Source organism: Orbicella faveolata, unplaced genomic scaffold (genome assembly GCF_042242905.1).
Source record: "Orbicella faveolata isolate gen_17 unplaced genomic scaffold, um_ofav_v1 contig_13, whole genome shotgun sequence".
Classification (NCBI taxonomy): Eukaryota; Metazoa; Cnidaria; class Anthozoa; order Scleractinia; family Merulinidae; genus Orbicella; species Orbicella faveolata.
Window position 1 is genome coordinate 30,042,721 of NW_028301540.1, and position 17,542 is coordinate 30,060,262.

General features: G+C 39.5%; 2 protein-coding genes across 2 annotated transcripts; one reads left to right on the forward strand and one right to left on the reverse strand.

Moving 5' to 3' along the window:
* Positions 1-224: 224 nt before the first annotated feature.
* LOC110054372 (tRNA wybutosine-synthesizing protein 4-like) lies at positions 225-17,518 on the reverse strand. The gene is made up of 20 exons (XM_089285370.1): positions 17,418-17,518; positions 17,128-17,252; positions 16,209-16,293; positions 15,989-16,072; positions 15,274-15,385; positions 14,193-14,343; positions 13,357-13,423; positions 13,180-13,211; positions 9,213-9,306; positions 8,821-8,928; positions 8,456-8,549; positions 8,142-8,229; positions 7,586-7,704; positions 7,071-7,118; positions 5,189-5,500; positions 4,306-4,403; positions 3,523-3,657; positions 3,112-3,164; positions 1,203-1,335; positions 225-709 (listed from the first exon to the last, which is right to left on the reverse strand). Exons 1-20 carry the CDS (start codon positions 17,463-17,465, stop codon positions 548-550), a joined length of 2,148 nt encoding a protein of 715 aa, XP_089141496.1. The 5' UTR covers positions 17,466-17,518; the 3' UTR covers positions 225-547.
* Positions 10,871-12,427, forward strand: LOC110054395 (histamine H2 receptor-like). Its single transcript, XM_020760782.2, has one exon. The coding sequence runs from the start codon at positions 10,989-10,991 to the stop codon at positions 11,931-11,933; it is 945 nt and encodes a 314-aa protein (XP_020616441.1). The 5' UTR covers positions 10,871-10,988; the 3' UTR covers positions 11,934-12,427.
* Positions 17,519-17,542: the final 24 nt, after the last annotated feature.

Consider the following 17,542-nt stretch of genomic DNA (forward strand, 5'->3'; position numbering starts at 1 on the left):
ATTGTTTTATCATTTGATCTCTGACAGCTCAGGGAAGCGATCTGCCAGTTTTCACACACGAGATCGAGGGTTACACAAACGCAGAATATTATTTGAGGTAAAATGGGTAGTTATTTGCAGGTCACGTGGCGGACTCTCCGGCAGTGAAAAGGAAGAAAATATTTGCATCAAATGATCATGATGATAATGAGAGTTATGCAAACCATGACAGTAACAGCAGAAAATGACGTTAAACTTTGAGTTTAATGAGTCGCACAGTGGCTATGTAATGTATATTATACAGATGCGTACAGTTAATTTAAACTATCCTCGTAAAAAGTTCAACGTCAAATGACTTTGTGCCTCCTTCTCGAGTCCGGTCTCGTTACCTTCGGGGAAGGAGTGCAGACTATTTTCAAAAACAGCGGCTGTTTTTCTGTTAACCGTTACAACACAGTCTTTCTTGCCTTCTCTTGAAACGAAGTGCCAGTAGTTGGCGTTATATTCATGATCTTGCCCTTTGCAACACGCGGCCCAAGGCGTTTAATAGGATTGTAAATGTGGTGTATCAAGGCAGAGGAAGGTTAAGAAACACCGGCCCGTCATTCAAGTGAGTTCCGAATGAAAAACAGTTTCCTCCTCCACCCAGAACCATGATGCTTTGCGAATCTTTCCAGCAGACACTGCGGTGATTATGAAGCATCAAAGGCATGGAAGGTGCTGTGCACGCCTTGAAGGAAAAAAGAGAACAACAATAAAAAAAAAACAAACAAACAAAACCAAAAACAGAACAACAGTAAACAAGAGGATAAAATTTGATAAGAATTATGGATTTTTTCTCTCTTTTATAAAATGATTGAAAGAAACTAGATGTGCACCGATTAGATACATAATTTAGTGGATCACGTTTTGAACGAAATTTCATAAGAAAATATGTTAAAATTGTCAAAAAAAATTGTCAAGAGGCTAGGGAAAAATAGAGAGTTTTCATGTGAAGTTAAGACAGCACGTTAGTTTTTCCAAACAATGAAATTTCTCGCGTTTGAGAAATGAGTTATTTCCTTGCACAAGCAATGGACATTAGGTATAAAGCATTATACAAAATAAAACGATGTTATGCTCTTTGAATATATTTAATTTTATATTAGGCAATGCTATACAACTATTTTTATGGAAGTAGCTTAATTAATTGTTGTTATCTTTGAAATAAAAAGATTGCTAACCGGCAGAGTGAAAGACTTCCACGCCATAGACTTCAGATGAAGAACAACCACCCCAGGGGGGTGGGAAGAGTTTGGAGTCACTCCACCAACAAGGAAAAGGTTGTCATCAACAACATGAGCCGTGTGTGAGTACCTTAAAGAAAAAAACGACACAATTGGATTGTTAGCATAAGTTATTTGCCACCTGACGCACCTCAATTTCTACATAATCACATGTAGGGCTAAATCGAGTTCTTGGGAAAATAAGCGATGAAACAAAGAAACAGCTCACTTTTAAATCGGATTCTACGATTCCCTGTTTTACCGCAAATTAGTTTCCAGTACAACAGTTAGACACTGTAAAACATACATACATACATACATACATACATACATACATACATACATACATACATACATACATACATACATACATACATACATACATACATACATACATACATACATACATACATACATACATACATACATACATACATACATACATACATACATACATACATACATACATACATACATACATACATACATACATACATACATACATACATACATACATACATACATACATACATACATACATACATACATACATACATACATACATACATACATACATACATACATACATACATACATACATACATACATACATACATACATACATACATACATACATACATACATACATACATACATACATACATACATACATACATACATACATACATACATACATACATACATACATACATACATACATACATACATACATACATACATACATACATACATACATACATACATACATACATACATACATACATACATACATACATACATACATACATACATACATACATACATACATACATACATACATACATACATACATACATACATACATACATACATACATACATACATACATACATACATACATACATACATACATACATACATACATACATACATACATACATACATACATACATACATACATACATACATACATACATACATACATACATACATACATACATACATACATACATACATACATACATACATACATACATACATACATACATACATACATACATACATACATACATACATACATACATACATACATACATACATACATACATACATACATACATACATACATACATACATACATACATACATACATACATACATACATACATACATACATACATACATACATACATACATACATACATACATACATACATACATACATACATACATACATACATACATACATACATACATACATACATACATACATACATACATACATACATACTTTATTTGCAACTCCCCAAAGGGGCTTTTCAGTTACAAAAGGAATAAAAAAGATAAAAATACGTCAATTAAAATGAATAAACAAACTGGGATCATCAGATAATGCAATATAAGTGTTTCATGAGCCTCTTTGGTTCTCTATCATCTCATATCCAACGCGCGCTCCTGGAATAATTGTTAATCATCGCATTACCATAATACAGAGGGCTCAGTATTCAACGTAAACAGATTGCATGCATTTTTTCGTCATAACGTGCTGCGTTCCTTTTTCCGTCGAAATTCGAGACGCCATGTCCCTTACAACTATTAATATTTTCCCGTCATAATTTGGTGCGTGCATCGCAATTCATCATGTTCACAGCATCAAGAGGTTTCCCGCCAAAATCGTTTGTCAGTTGTTTTCGATGGGAACCTCGGTATGGAAAAAGCCAATGATGTCATTTATCTGTAGCTTTCGCGTGGTATGCCATAAATATTCTACACCACATAAACGCTCGCCTACGAACTCTGAAAACATCTCTGGTGAGAATTTTCCCGCCATATCATTCGGAAGCACGTGTCTTTGACGACGCATTACCTCGGCGGTAAGGGTGGTTCAATAGGTAGCGACCGTAGCGTCATTGCATTCACCTGTAAGAAAAAAACAGGGATGTATTATGTAACTATAGAAGCAATGTGACAAAATTTTAGATGGTTCATCTCTCTCTGCTTTCATCGCGAACTACAAACTGAGAGAATAAAGTAATGTTTTCATGCAAATCTACTTCAACTCAATGTCAACTTGACGAGCAAATAGGCCATTTCCGAGTTGCCTATTGCCTCTGTGTAAAAATAAGTCTTCGTGCGAAACCATTCGTATGAAAATGAGTTACGCCTACAGGTTCTTTTTCTTGGAAATCCAACTTATTTTAATGAGAAAGGTTTTGCACGAAGACTTGTTTTGAATGAGAGGCACAGGGTAACTCGAAAATGACCTAAACTTTCTTACTTGAATATCCATGATCTGAACCGTGTTAAGGGCATGGAGACTAGCCCCCAAGCCTCCTGCCAGTGCTACATGATTGTTCCATGCGCATGCGGTATGGGAATGACGTGGCACAGCGGCATCTCCACCGAGATCAACCTTGAAATTGAAGTTAAATAAACTTATTACTAAATGCTTCGGCAAGATTCTGAAGGTAAAAAGATTGGGAAATGTTAGAAACATAAATAGTGAAACGATTATCCATATTACCTTAAATATTCAGCAGCTGAATAATTAATATTGAAACACTTAAAAGTACAAAAAAAATAAACACTCTTGGAAACAAGGAGAAAGGTTAAAGGAGCTACGTCACTCACGGTTTGTGCATCTTGAAAAGTTTAGCCTCCATTTTTCAAGTTCGTCATTTGTAATCCGTGCCAACCTTCTCCATCCTTAACCATCCTTGTTTCTTTATGGTTTATTATTATCTCCTTAGTGTTTTTCTATCTTAGTAAACTACTATTTTAAGGTTTCCTTCGATTTAAAGGCAATTTTTTACGAGGCCAAAATAACTCACAATACCCTGACTGAGCTCCTTTAAGTTTCAAAAATACTTGAGTAATCGATTTTGTTGTTATGCACTGCGTTAAAAGCATAACATCACAAGCCATCGCTCTATCGCAAGGATTAGATCAAAATTTCACATTCATTCAGCGAACGGTTTTCTTGCTTCTGAGAAAGACCTGAAAACCATGAAAATTCAGCAATCCTGCGGTACATTAAAAGCAGCCTTAACAATAACAATACCTTAGTCCATGTATTTGATTTTATGTCGAGTAAATAACAATCTCCAAGGGCAAGGCAAGTTGAAGTCCGTCCGCCAAATATTAGTACACTTTCGCTGCCTGCGAAGAAGAAACACAAAATATTCGAGACGAGATTCGCAGGAGGGAGGCGAAGACTGGTGTTTGCTCGCCTATCTACTATACTCTTCTTTATCCTTCTTCGCTTCTCTTCCTTTACTAACTTTAAGATAATTCATTGCTGACCACCCACTGAGAGAGAAAACGCATCAAATGTTTTCGGTTCACCCAACGCCGGAAAAAATTGAAACGCAACAATCATCGGTCGTTTTGGATTTGTGTTTGAGAGAAAACTTGGGCAGGGAAATCACATGTTTATTGTAACGTCATCATTTTTGAAAAGCTCTGTTTCAAAATGTTTTTCCGTCTACAATAAAACACAAAGCCGGCGTTTACAAATTTCTCCGCTTTGAAGGGCGTTTTCGAAAAGCTCACTTTTCGTGCCGGATTAGTGTGGACGGTAGGCCTAACACTAGAAATAAAGCTGCGTTTTCAAATTTCTTCGGCGTTGTGTGAACGGGATCTAAGGTTTCGATATGATTATGAGCAAATAAAAGCCATAAAAGTAAAAGCCATAACAACAACAACAACAACAACAACAAAAACATGATTTTCACCCAAAATCTGGAAGCACACCTTGTCAACGTTGGTTCGACAGAAAACAAAACTTTTCAATCTTCCTGGATTCAGAAATTGGGGACGAACAGTAACAGACTAAGACACGCATCAAACCATAGATGGAGGTTATTCAAATGCGTTTGTTTAAGTATAGTGCGTTGATATTCAACACACAATGAGGAATTAAAATACAAAACAGTTTGACATACCATCAGGTAGAACAATACGTGTTGCACTGTGTCGCCATCTTGGTTGTGGGATATCTCCTTGACAACTTAAAATCGTATGCTTGTATCTCATTTTCCCTTCACAAGAGTCCTGAACTTCTTCACAGCTTTTACGTTCACTCTCGGAGCGGCAGTTAACATGAACGTTTGAAGAATTGGAAGATTGTGATTCATCCTTGTCCTTCAGCGATAACAAAAGTGTTTCTGCACAAGGTTTTGCCGGGGATGTCCGACCACCATGTATTAAAATATTATTGTCGTTTAATTTTGTTGCACTGTGGAAGATTCGGCCACCTGAAATAAGACAGTTTAAATTCTATTAGTAGTCATAATTTTCTCACTAATAGTAAAATATCATCCCTCAGTAACGTTTTCAAGGCTAAATTTCTCAAAGCTTTCCACCTGTTCTTTCGATTTATAGCAAATCATTACACTATTCATCAAGTTTAAACAAAGGTAATCGTGACCGTGACGTTGTTTGGATATCTGATCTTAACAAGAAGATCTGTTAGATCTTATAACCGCGCTTTTAAAATTTAACTGTTTTCTTAGTACTACAGTCGCAACGCAGTGCATATTCCAAAGCAATCTTTGATGATTCATTGATTACTGTAGACATCACAGCACTTGATCAACATAAACTCTATTATCGCACCATCAGTCGTAGCCGTTGTGACATCTCCGATGACGTAATAGTCTTAATCTGGAAGTTTCTTCGGGATATGTATGGGCATGAAGATACGAACACTATTACAAACCGCTTTCTTTGTTTAAAGTCACGATTAAATTTAATTGTTTTTTTCCCTTGAGTTAAGGGTTAGCAAAGAAGTCACACGAGTCACATAATTCAAGAATTGCGTTATCTACGGCTATCTTTAGTACGGTAGTTATTTCCCTATCAATGACGTAATCTTTGCACGTTCTGACACGTTCTTTGCTTGGCTTCCAAACATTTAATTTTCTCTCCGATCTATGAACTCGCTGCGATGAAACAGTCAAAGGATTTACTTCATTTGCCTAAAACCGCAAGAAATACTCGCAAAATTACAAATAAATTAATCACCGTCGCTTCTGCCGAAATAAACTTGCAAAGTAAACACGATCTTATTTGTCACGTAGCGAAAGTGAAAGCTGCAACGTCCGCGCATTCCATGGCTGACGTAATACCTTTTTTCAGCGTATTTATTATTCCCTTTAAATCCAACGCTTTGATAAAGCGAAAAGAAAATATATTTTACCCACAAAAAAGAAAACAATATCCGTAAAATTGTTCGTGTGTTTATGTTTTAACAGCTTCTGGCGGAAAAACATCACACGTTGCGTGACTCAAAGTTTGGCCGAGCGGAGGTCTGCGTCTGGTCACCGACAAAAAAAATACAAAAAAAAATAATAAACCACGGGTAAACCTAGAACCGCGCTCGGCCCATGGCCGCGCGGTTAATTAGCATAGATAATTACGATTTTATTTCTCCGTTTTCTCATTAGTTTTAGTTTCGATTGAGAAGATATAACAACCACTCAAGACAGTGTTTGACCACATTTCCAAACACCTCGAGGCTCGTCAAAAATACTTCGCTACGCGTCGTATTTTCAACTCTCTTCTCGGTGTTAGGAAATGTGGTCAAACACGGTCTTTTCGTGTTTGATATGTTACTTAGACAATCTGACTGTTTAGACTATCACTGCAACGTTGTTCTTGATGTCATTTCATTCCAAAATACACCACCACCAGAACGAATATTGCGCTATCATATTTCTCAACAGAATAAACGCGTTTCAAACTTTATTGTAACATATTTCCATCCATCTTTGCCTTGTTTATATTTAGCTGAGTTCGACTATAACAATGTCTTGACTTTCTTACCAAGTATAATCTCCGAGTCTGAAGCCACGTCTGTACAATGCCAAACACCTGATCAAAAAAAAAAATAACACTTGGCTACATCATAGTTAATAGAAGGAATGGCTATTAAACCTGGAAAAGTTTTTTGTTCTGCATTTTTGTTGGTTACTTTGGGGGTTGACGCTGCAAAAAAACCTGGCAAAGTGTGGTCATGTGTGCTCATACAACTGACCAATAGAAGCATTGCAATATTACGTAATTCATGCATAGTCAATGAACATAAAACTAAAGATGTGCAGGGTCATGGACCTTCCAGCATAGGTCTTAGCCTTTTTGTTTGCTTCTTTGATGTTTACCGGGCTTCTTAACTATGGCAACATTAGGTGTTCAAAGCAGTTCAGTATGGCAGCCTTTTTAAAGTGCTGGTCTAGACTGAAGCTCAACATATGATTAGTCAAATCAACAAATAAGCAAATTCAAGAGATACAATAATTTCGTTACCGTAAAAAAGAGGAAAAGGATTGTTAAAAAGTTACCTTGAACAGTCCGCAGTAACTGAACGCCATTGAGTCGCATATGTTTTCCATTATCAAGGCCAAATCCCCCAGTGAGAAGAACTACACTATCAGACAATGGAGTGGCTGTGTGACCAAACCTGGTTATGAAGAGGAGAGGCCACTCAGCTGATTTAAGGTGGAAAAGTTGCATTTTTGTTCTGCATGGATTACGGTCAATTATTATACCTAATAGTAACATCATATCAGGCGAGTTTGGTCGAGCCATGGTTCGTATTTTCGCGAGACGTAGACGCGCCAAAATACCCATGGTGAGACATAACGAGCCTGATCTGCCGCCGAAACGTACCAAAAAGGCACGATTACGTATTTACGTATACCGTACCCAAATTCGGCCAAGTAAGCTTGATATCGTAGCCATATCAGCTCAGTGACTTGACATCGCGGGATATCAGGACAGTAGACACGGCTTTTGATTGGCTATTTGCGAATTTGGGTACGGTGAAATGAACAACACGCTTCTAATTATTGTTTGGTTCAAGAAAACGAGCACCGAGAACAGTAACAGTGTATATACCTTTTAAGTCCATCCCGCGAAGGTAAAACATCTACAGTATGAAGAGAGCACGGGTTCTCTTCAAGAATTGCCGACTCGTCAAACAGTGCTATCATTGGAAGAACAAAAAGATCGAAACGTTATGACATAATTGATGTAAGATATTGTCGGAAGTCAAACGTGGTTTACATATCGACCATAAAGGTCTGTGTTAGCGTGTTTAGCTGATTTTGCTCTACTTGGATTTTTCATGTTACTTTGTCCATCAAAATCATTCAAACATCTTAAACGGCGAGTTACATTAGCCGAGTATAGTGGTAAGTAAAAATATTTACCACTGTGTTGGAAAAACAGCTCTTCTTTGATGTCCTGACAGGATCCTTTGAAAGCTGAGAGGACGATGTAGTGTGAACACATGAGATGCCATTCCTAAGAAAAAGACAAGACGAAAATGCTACAGTGGTTGTAAGATTAACATAGGTGTCATTTGTAGTCTCGTTTCCGACAGAGAGGTTGGAAATCAAACCACTGCAAATTTCTTGAATCGAACCCTTACAGCGAATTTCATTGGTATTAGTTATTTTTGTCATCAGTAGCTTACGTCGGTCTAAGTCGAAACAGCCACAATCAAATCCGAAAAAAGCCAGCAGTTGCCACTGGAAAACGTAAGAATGCTACATCTAAGCATTTTAATCATCACCTCAAACTCGTCAAAAGGCTCCAGATCTTGCAGTCGAGCTTTTTCTTTCTCCGGTAATGTATCATAGTAGAAGAAGTTCAATGTGGGACAATGGACTAAAGGCCAGCCCTATGGAGTTCAGGAAAAGTTTGTAAATAAAATGTCTTTAGGAAAAAAACAAACAAAGCAAAACAAAAACATAAACAAAACAAAAAACTAAACAAACGTCACGACTTTTACACCGAGAGACAATAAGGCTGAATCCCATTATAATAAGTTTTGCTTTGATCAAAATATATATCTTCGAGGGTAAGAGTCAACAAAGTGAACCGAAAAAGCTATATAACACAATGGAGACCATAGGTCTGTGAATGAATTACCAGAATTGAAGTAATCAATTCTTTCTAACTTACCTCTTTCATAAAACGTTGGATTTGACTTTGTCGAGTTGGAAAAGCTTCTGTGGCATGCAAAGGAGCCCCAACTGGATGCTTAAAATGGTTCATCCTGCCAATCAAAAATATCACTCTGTTTCAGGACACATTTTGTGCAAACTAAATCATATTAATATTTGAGCTGCGGTCCAGAAACAATGCGGGCTGCGAGTGTCGATCCAAGAGGGGATGTAGCTTGATTAAAAACATACCTCCTGGATCGTTCAACTGGATTGAGTCAGCTATCCAATTTTTATACAGAGTATTGTAAGTTAATTTTTTTTCTTAAGCTTCTCAGCCGTCCGGAATCCCGGGCTAAATCCTTGAATCTGATTGGCTAATCGCACGCGCTCAAGAGGTCCGGAGTTTCCCATCCGGACCCCGAGTGCGGACCGTTTTAAATTATCTCTAACTTTGGCAACTTTTCAAGCTTTTTGTTCTACCGCAAAACAACGTAAAATGTAAACATTCAACACAGAGTCAAACAATTATGCAAACAGTATCGTTTTCTGTACCCGAAATGTCAAACACGCACGCGTGCGCCAGATTTGAACTGAACGGCTTTAATTAAAATTCAACCCAAAAGTTGCTTTCAAAGCAATGCCGTAGGAAAAAAATTGACACGTTATTTTCCGGTCTTGGTCGGTTAGTATTGGGAAAAACTGTGCCCTCGGTCTTGAGTACGGCCCTCGGCCGCAGGTCTCGGACCGTATTCAAGACCTCGCCTACAGTTTTTCCTAATACCGACCTCCCGGCCGGCAAATAACATATATGTATTATTCAGAAATTGAAACTCTCTTTTTATCAAGTTATATATCCTTTAAGTTAATGGTGCTCTATTTGTAAATTGCCCTCCCGTAATTTAACGACTGTTTCTACGGGTCTGAACGTAATGATTGTTACAAATTATGGCAACCCGTTCATTTCAATGTTTATCAGTGTCTTCAGGAAAGTGAAAGAACATAAAATGGTGACTCAAGGCACACCATTGTGCTTTTTTTGAAGTTGTTCTCTGAAAATCCTAACGGTGAAATATTTTGCACGCAGTGTCCCAAGGCAGATTTTAAAGAAAGCGCTAACAATCTTTCCAATGAGACCTCTCACTGAAAAACAATAAATAATGATGTTTGCTGGTCAATGTGTAAACAACTGAACAAATAAGCAATTTAATCTAGAATTGATGCGGCTTTTTGCTTAAGTTGGCAGCGAGTCAAGGAAAATGTCCATTGCATCATAAATTATATCACTTAAAAGGCAGTTAACACGTAGTTTTCTCCTGAACGCATGCTTCCAAGACCCAAATCAACAAGAATACCAAAGGTAACATCTTGTATTAACGGTAATACTCACGCAAAAAAAATTGTATTGGTTTTTATCAATCACGCACATAGCCGCAAATAATTATTCAAGGAAAGAGCAGTTTCAACTTACAATTTCTATTGCAATTTTTTTTCTGTACAAGTTTGACGTAGTTTTTGACATGCAGGCCTCTTGGAAATTTATTTTAGCCAGACAGCTGCCTAAATATGTCTACTTACTGTGCTCTAGTTATTAAAAATTAAATTAAGACTTTGTGAAAAACTGCAAATAAGTGTCAAGGTAGAGATATCGTAATATGTAAAACGCTGTGACGTCTTTATTAACGCAATAAGATTGAGACGTGGAGAGCAGATCGGGATATGAAAGGATGAGTTTATTGATTACAATTTGAAAAGAGCACCAAGAAACCAAAGTCTCTTTACTTAAGAGCTGAGAATGCCTGATAGTTTACAGAGAAAACGAAGCATAGAGGAGGCACTCGAGAACAGGGAAACATGGACGATTGTTGCAGAGTCCACTGGCGCGTTCGCTATCGTTTTCTTGGCATTGATAGGGAACACAATTCTCAGTTTGGCTCTTTACAGATGTCGCGCGCTCCGTAAAATTCAAAATTACTACATCATCGCTTTAACGATGTCAGACTTGCTGCTGACGGTTCTTTGTCTTCCAATGGGCTTGATCGTGGTGATGCTAGGAAGATGGCCATTTGGGGATACGCTCTGTCAGATCCAAGGCATATTAACTTATTTCTTCGCATGCTTTTCGATTCTGACGTTGACGCTTATCGCCATAAATCGTTACGTGAAAATGATCCGGTCGGTAATTATCTACCAGAAAGCGTACACGCGAAATTACGTGCTTTTATCTATCACGGCATGCGCAGTCTTTTCAGGAGTGTTTGTAATTCCATTTGTGTCGCAGAAGTTCTGTTACCATCCCGGAAAACTAGCATGCTTTGTTTGCAAGAGCCTGAACAAGAAGGAGCAAGCCCTTCTTCTTGGACCTTACTCAGTTTTAATTGCCATGACTTATCCGGTGATAACATTTTGCTACTTCAAAGTGTTTCGTAAAGTTCACTCCCATTTTGCACAAATTGCAGCTTCCAGTCTCCATGAGGACAACGCTAAATCTTTTGCAGAGGAGGTCCAAATCACGAAAATTCTATTCGCTGTACTAATCGCGTTCGTGATATGCTGGAGTCCTGCTTTTACAATTGAATTTCTGGACACTCTACAAGGAGAGTACAGCTTGCCTCGTCAGGTTTACCTCATAATGCCTTTTGCTGGCGCAGCAAGTTCCGCTATCAACCCCGTAATCTACGGGGTGATGCAAAAACGTTTCCGACACGCTTACAAGAAAATTCTAACTTGTGAGAACTAAACAGAAACTACATGTTTGAAGTCTATTAGAGCGGTGTTGAATTGGGTGTCGTAAAACCAAAACCAACGTAATCACTCTTGCCGAATACAAAGGACACAGACAATACAGCGAGCCAATTAAAACTCGAAGTAATTACATGTAGCCAGCGTTAAGCGCCGGAAAACGAATGCGAGCGGCTCACGATTGCTTTAGTTTTACTTCTGATTGGATGAAAGTGGCGCGAATTCTTTCAGCCAATCGTGTAGCGTGGGTTGATGTAAACCAATTACATTTCGACTCTCAGATACAAACCGCTCTTTATGGCAAGAGAACTGAACTGAATCAGTGTGTTTTTGACCATCGAATTTTCGAGACATTTCGGAGTCGATACTCAGTGTTGGGAACATACTGATTACAGCTTGTGCAAAAACGGATTCCACGGTTTTAACAAAAATAGCTTGTATTAGCGGTAAATAAACATGAAATGTCAACAAACAAAGTTCTGTTGTAATAACAATAACAACGATGGCCAGTTAAGAAAGAGCTGTGCTCTATTCAGAAGACAGGCCAAAAAACCGATCAAGACATGTTTGGAAACTAACCAGGAATTAAAACAAAGGACCTCCACGACAAAGTAACCTGTTTGTCAATTACGATTTCATACGGCACATACCCATCGTTTTGTTCCTTGTTTTAGCGAGAGAAAGAAAAATACTTTGCATTGCCCTATGAGAATAACTTTGCAATTCAGTGATTTCTCGCTTATTTCTGCGGCGATGAAGACGATATCTAAACAACTCATGTCCCGTCCACACTACACCGGAGAAATTTAAAAACGCAACAATCATTGCTCATTTTGGATTTGTGTTTGAAAAAATTCGCGCAGGGAAATCACTTGATTATCGTGAGGTCATCGTTTTCAAAACGCTCCGTTTTCAAAATGTTTTCTGTCTACGCGAAAACAAAAAGCCGGCGTTTTCAAATTCCTCCGTTTTGGAACGGAAAGCGTTTCCGCTTGAAAAGCTCCTTTTTCGTGACGGATTAGTGTGGACGGAAGGCCTAACCGTAGAAATTAAGCTGCGTTTTCAGATTCCTCCGGCGTAGTGTGGATGGGCCTTAAACCAATAAACCTGGTCACAGAAAAAGAAACTTTTTTCCCTTTTTAAGCGTTAAGTGGAGCTAGGATTGTAAGCTCTGTAAGATGACTCTACAAAGCTAAAGAACGACTCTCGAGAATCCACCTGTTTGCAAATTACAATGTACTCACATTTTTATTCCAAAGGGGTCATTTGGGGATACCTGTGTAGAAAAATAAATTGAATTTTTTTTAACACAGCATCTGAATAACTTGTGAAGCTGTATTCATTTAAAGCAAAAAAAAAAGAAAAGAAAAAAAAAAAAGAGTTTACAGATTGCTATCAGCACAAACCCTTCATTCACTGACCTGCTCAAACATTACAAACATTGCAGATGTGAAGAACTGCGCCGCCCATCCAATTATAGCACTGGAACTACATGAAGACACAAAAAATTACAACAGCGATTAACAGCTAATTTCTCCCTACAAGAAGAGAGTTACAAAAAGCTATGTTCCATCATTACGAGAAAATGTCAAACCTCGGCCTTGCTGTATTGACCTCGCTATCGCTCAGTCAATACGACAACGTCTCCGTCTAAGATTTTCCCGTAAAGACCTCACTCCTGGTTAATAAGTAGTTAGTAATCAGGAGTTCCTTAACATTTTCACTGGGAAGGCAACTGGTTTTCAAAGGTGGACAAAACGTTTTGACATGAACTTCTTCATAAAAAACTTTCCTGCAGATGGTCAAACCAGGCAGGCAAAATCGTCCTCATATATGGTCAATTTGCCTGGTGCCCAGCCCTTATTGAAACCTCTATCAGTCAGTAATTGTTACAACGATAAGACTGATACCCAGATGACAATGACTTATTAGAGGCTAGCATCTGGGTAAGTTTAACTCCTTCATATTTAGTTCTCACATTTTGCATCCTGTTACCAGTATAAAATATGGGAAGTCTGTTTTCACTTATGCCAATCTCTGATGCTCAGCATGTTTTCTTTCAATGCTGCTGAGAATTTGCAGTTTTTTCAGCTGATTGTAAAGCATACCACATGGTGAGATTTAATGTTCCAGAAAATATGTTTTCAACATTTCACAGTTTACTCCCAATCTGTCGCATTTTCCATACAAAATTGTGCACGCTCGTTGACCACAACTCTTGATCAAGGGGGTAAGAATGGATTAGCTCCAGGAATACCTTTGTGGGAGGTCCATGTATGTAAGGACAACTTCAGACAGCAGCAGTGTTGGAAGTGCAGTGTCCATTCCACATTTCAGTAAGCTGCTCTCCAATGTTGATCGATTCTTCAGGTTGCATCCAAGAAGAGAATACTTCTCACTGTCAATACCTGCTCGTCCAAAAAATGACCACGGTAGTAAAGAAAGGTTAATTTAAAAACAATGTGCCAAAGAAAAGGAAAAGAGCAGAGAAAGAAGGTGTGGACAGAGGACTGAGGGGAGGGGAGGGGAGGGGAGGGGAGGGGAGGGGAGGGGAGGGGAGGGGAGGGGAGGGGAGGGGAGGGGAGGGGAGGGGAGGGGAGGGGAGGGGAGGGGAGGGGAGGGGAGGGGAGGGGAGGGGAGGGGAGGGGAGGGGAGGGGAGGGGAGGGGAGGGGAGGGGAGGGGAGGGGAGGGGAGGGGAGGGGAGGGGAGGGGAGGGGAGGGGAGGGGAGGGGAGGGGAGGGGAGGGGAGGGGAGGGGAGGGGAGGGGAGGGGAGGGGAGGGGAGGGGAGGGGAGGGGAGGGGAGGGGAGGGGAGGGGAGGGGAGGGGAGGGGAGGGGAGGGGAGGGGAGGGGAGGGGAGGGGAGGGGAGGGGAGGGGAGGGGAGGGGAGGGGAGGGGAGGGGAGGGGAGAGGAGAGGAGAGGAGAGGAGAGGAGAGGAGAGGAGAGGAGAGGAGAGGAGAGGAGAGGAGAGGAGAGGAGAGGAGAGGAGAGGAGAGGAGAGGAGAGGAGAGGAGAGGAGAGGAGAGGAGAGGAGAGGAGAGGAGAGGAGAGGAGAGGAGAGGAGAGGAGAGGAGAGGAGAGGAGAGGAGAGGAGAGGAGAGGAGAGGAGAGGAGAGGAGAGGAGAGGAGAGGAGAGGAGAGGAGAGGAGAGGAGAGGAGAGGAGAGGAGAGGAGAGGAGAGGAGAGGAGAGGAGAGGAGAGGAGAGGAGAGGAGAGGAGAGGAGAGGAGAGGAGAGGAGAGGAGAGGAGAGGAGAGGAGAGGAGAGGAGAGGAGAGGAGAGGAGAGGAGAGGAGAGGAGAGGAGAGGAGAGGAGAGGAGAGGAGAGGGGCAACTTACCTCCTCCAAGCCACTGTTCATTTTTGGATGTTATTGTGCCAAGTGCTTGGGATAGTTCTTTATTTTGTTGGATTAAATTGGTTTTCTGTTTGGCAACCTCTGGGAAATCCACCTGTAGATCAATTGACCAATCAATCAATCAATCAAACAATCCTTTATTAATTTTGGCAACATATATTATTGATACATACAAATATTGTGACCTACAATAATTATTACTATATTAAAGGAGCTGCAATGAGTAAGAGATGATTGTAAAAGCAGAATGAATAAAAATAGTTAAAAAGGTACGAAATGAAGGAGAATTACAAAGTGATCACAATATAAAGTACTGTATGTGTGTGTTTCTGTCACATAAAAGTGTCCAGAAGTTCAAGTCACATTCTTTCACACTAAAACTGATTAAAGCATTAATTTACAAAATACTTCAAGATCTGGATTGACTAAAATATAAATTGCTGTTACCTTAGTCTGTGAACAGGCTCTCATGTGTTGTGGCAGGAGCCCAGTCAATTGATGAGGAAAGTTGTGAGTCTGCGAGTGAAGCGAGCTTGTGAGGGGACTAGCACGGGAAATGAAAGCCTCTCATTGTCACTGACTCTCTTCCGTCAGTCCCCTCACCAAACTCACTTTGTTTGCAGACTCATAACTTTCCTCATCGATCAACCGGGCTCCTGCTGCAACATATGAGAGCCTGCTCTCAGGCTACTGTTACCTCAAAATATTTTGTGTCTTTCAGAAACCCTTCACTAACAAGTGAAAAGAAAAGTGTGTCAAATCCAGCTCCCAGAGAAACAATCTATGATTGACAGAGAATTAGAAATTGACAGAGAAAGAAATAACGTTAAAAAGGAGCCATCATGATTGCTTTGTTCAAATCTAACAACACTCTCCAAAATTAAAAAAAATAGTTCAAATATGAAATGACATTTCACCTGTTTTTGTGAACGTTTCAGGGTTAAGCTCTGTAGAAATCCTTTTACCATATAATGAATTGCCTTGGCCCTTATGTAATATGACCTGTAGTAAGGTAGATTTTCAAAATTACACACCTACTACTACAAAAGGCTATAATGTGCTTTTCCTAGGGAAAAAAGCTAAACAATTTGGGGAGTATAATGCTTTGTCCATTTTCTTTATCTTTAAAGATTGGGTTTAACTTAGGTTACTTCTCAATATCTGGGTGTTCTTAGGTCTGAAAAAAAACAGTGAAAAAACTGACATTAAGAGGTATCTGACACAACATGTAGCCCAGGTTGCATTCCATGAACATCCCTTGGCAAAAATATACCAAGTGGTTAGATGGTCTGTGCCAAGTTACACCAGGGATCACACTCGTATGCCAGCGCACTGGAAGAATTGAATAACCATGCCGGAGATCTTCAGTGTGGTGCACATACAAATATGCACCCTGGCATCCACTGCACCCAGAGGGTGACGCGACTCCCACATAAAAAGGAGGGAGGTGCTTGTCGTATCCTTTAGGGATTAAAAAAGCAGTTTTGGTGCCTCTTAGGGTGTTCAGCCTCAAAAGGTTCACAGCTGAAGCTTTCTGGGAACCTTTTAGGATATTGAGCTGAAAAAAATATGACAGGAGATAATGTGTCGTTTTAGAAATTGGTGAAAAACATTTTAAGCTACGCTCACAAAACAGAATCTTGGTACCTCTTAGGAGTTCTTTTCAAAATTTCTGATGAGCACCCCTGTCCTTTTATATGGAAGTCCCGCCCCCCCTCCCTGGGGACCCAGCATTAGTGCTGATGGATTTGAAGAAAGCCTGTACCAGTTGCATTGACTGAAAATACTCTAATTATATGACAATGACATTATTTTAGATTATTGAGTGTTATCAACCTATGAATGATTGGTGCCCTTCTAGAAGATTTGGAGACAAAATACTGGAGAAATTTGTCTTCATAATATCCTTGTGTCACAGTAGAAGACTTGCTTAGTGTAGCGCGATCATTTGTTCCTTGAACCTGTAGTAGATTAAAAAAAATGCGGCTTACTAAACTTGTAAAGTAGATCACTGGACACTGCTAACCAGGAATAAAACCATGCCAGGGAGAAGATTTAAATCAAGAAAGTCAACATTTAATTGAAATATAGAGAAGGGAAATTGCAAAAACGTGGAATCCGCTTACCTGAAAGTCTCTCTTGCCTTGAAAATGATCCATTTTAGTATGGTGCATTTGAGGAAAACGAGGATGGTACGTCCACCATCTTAACCGTGCCAATTTGAGAGACTGGCACTATTTAAAAAAAAACC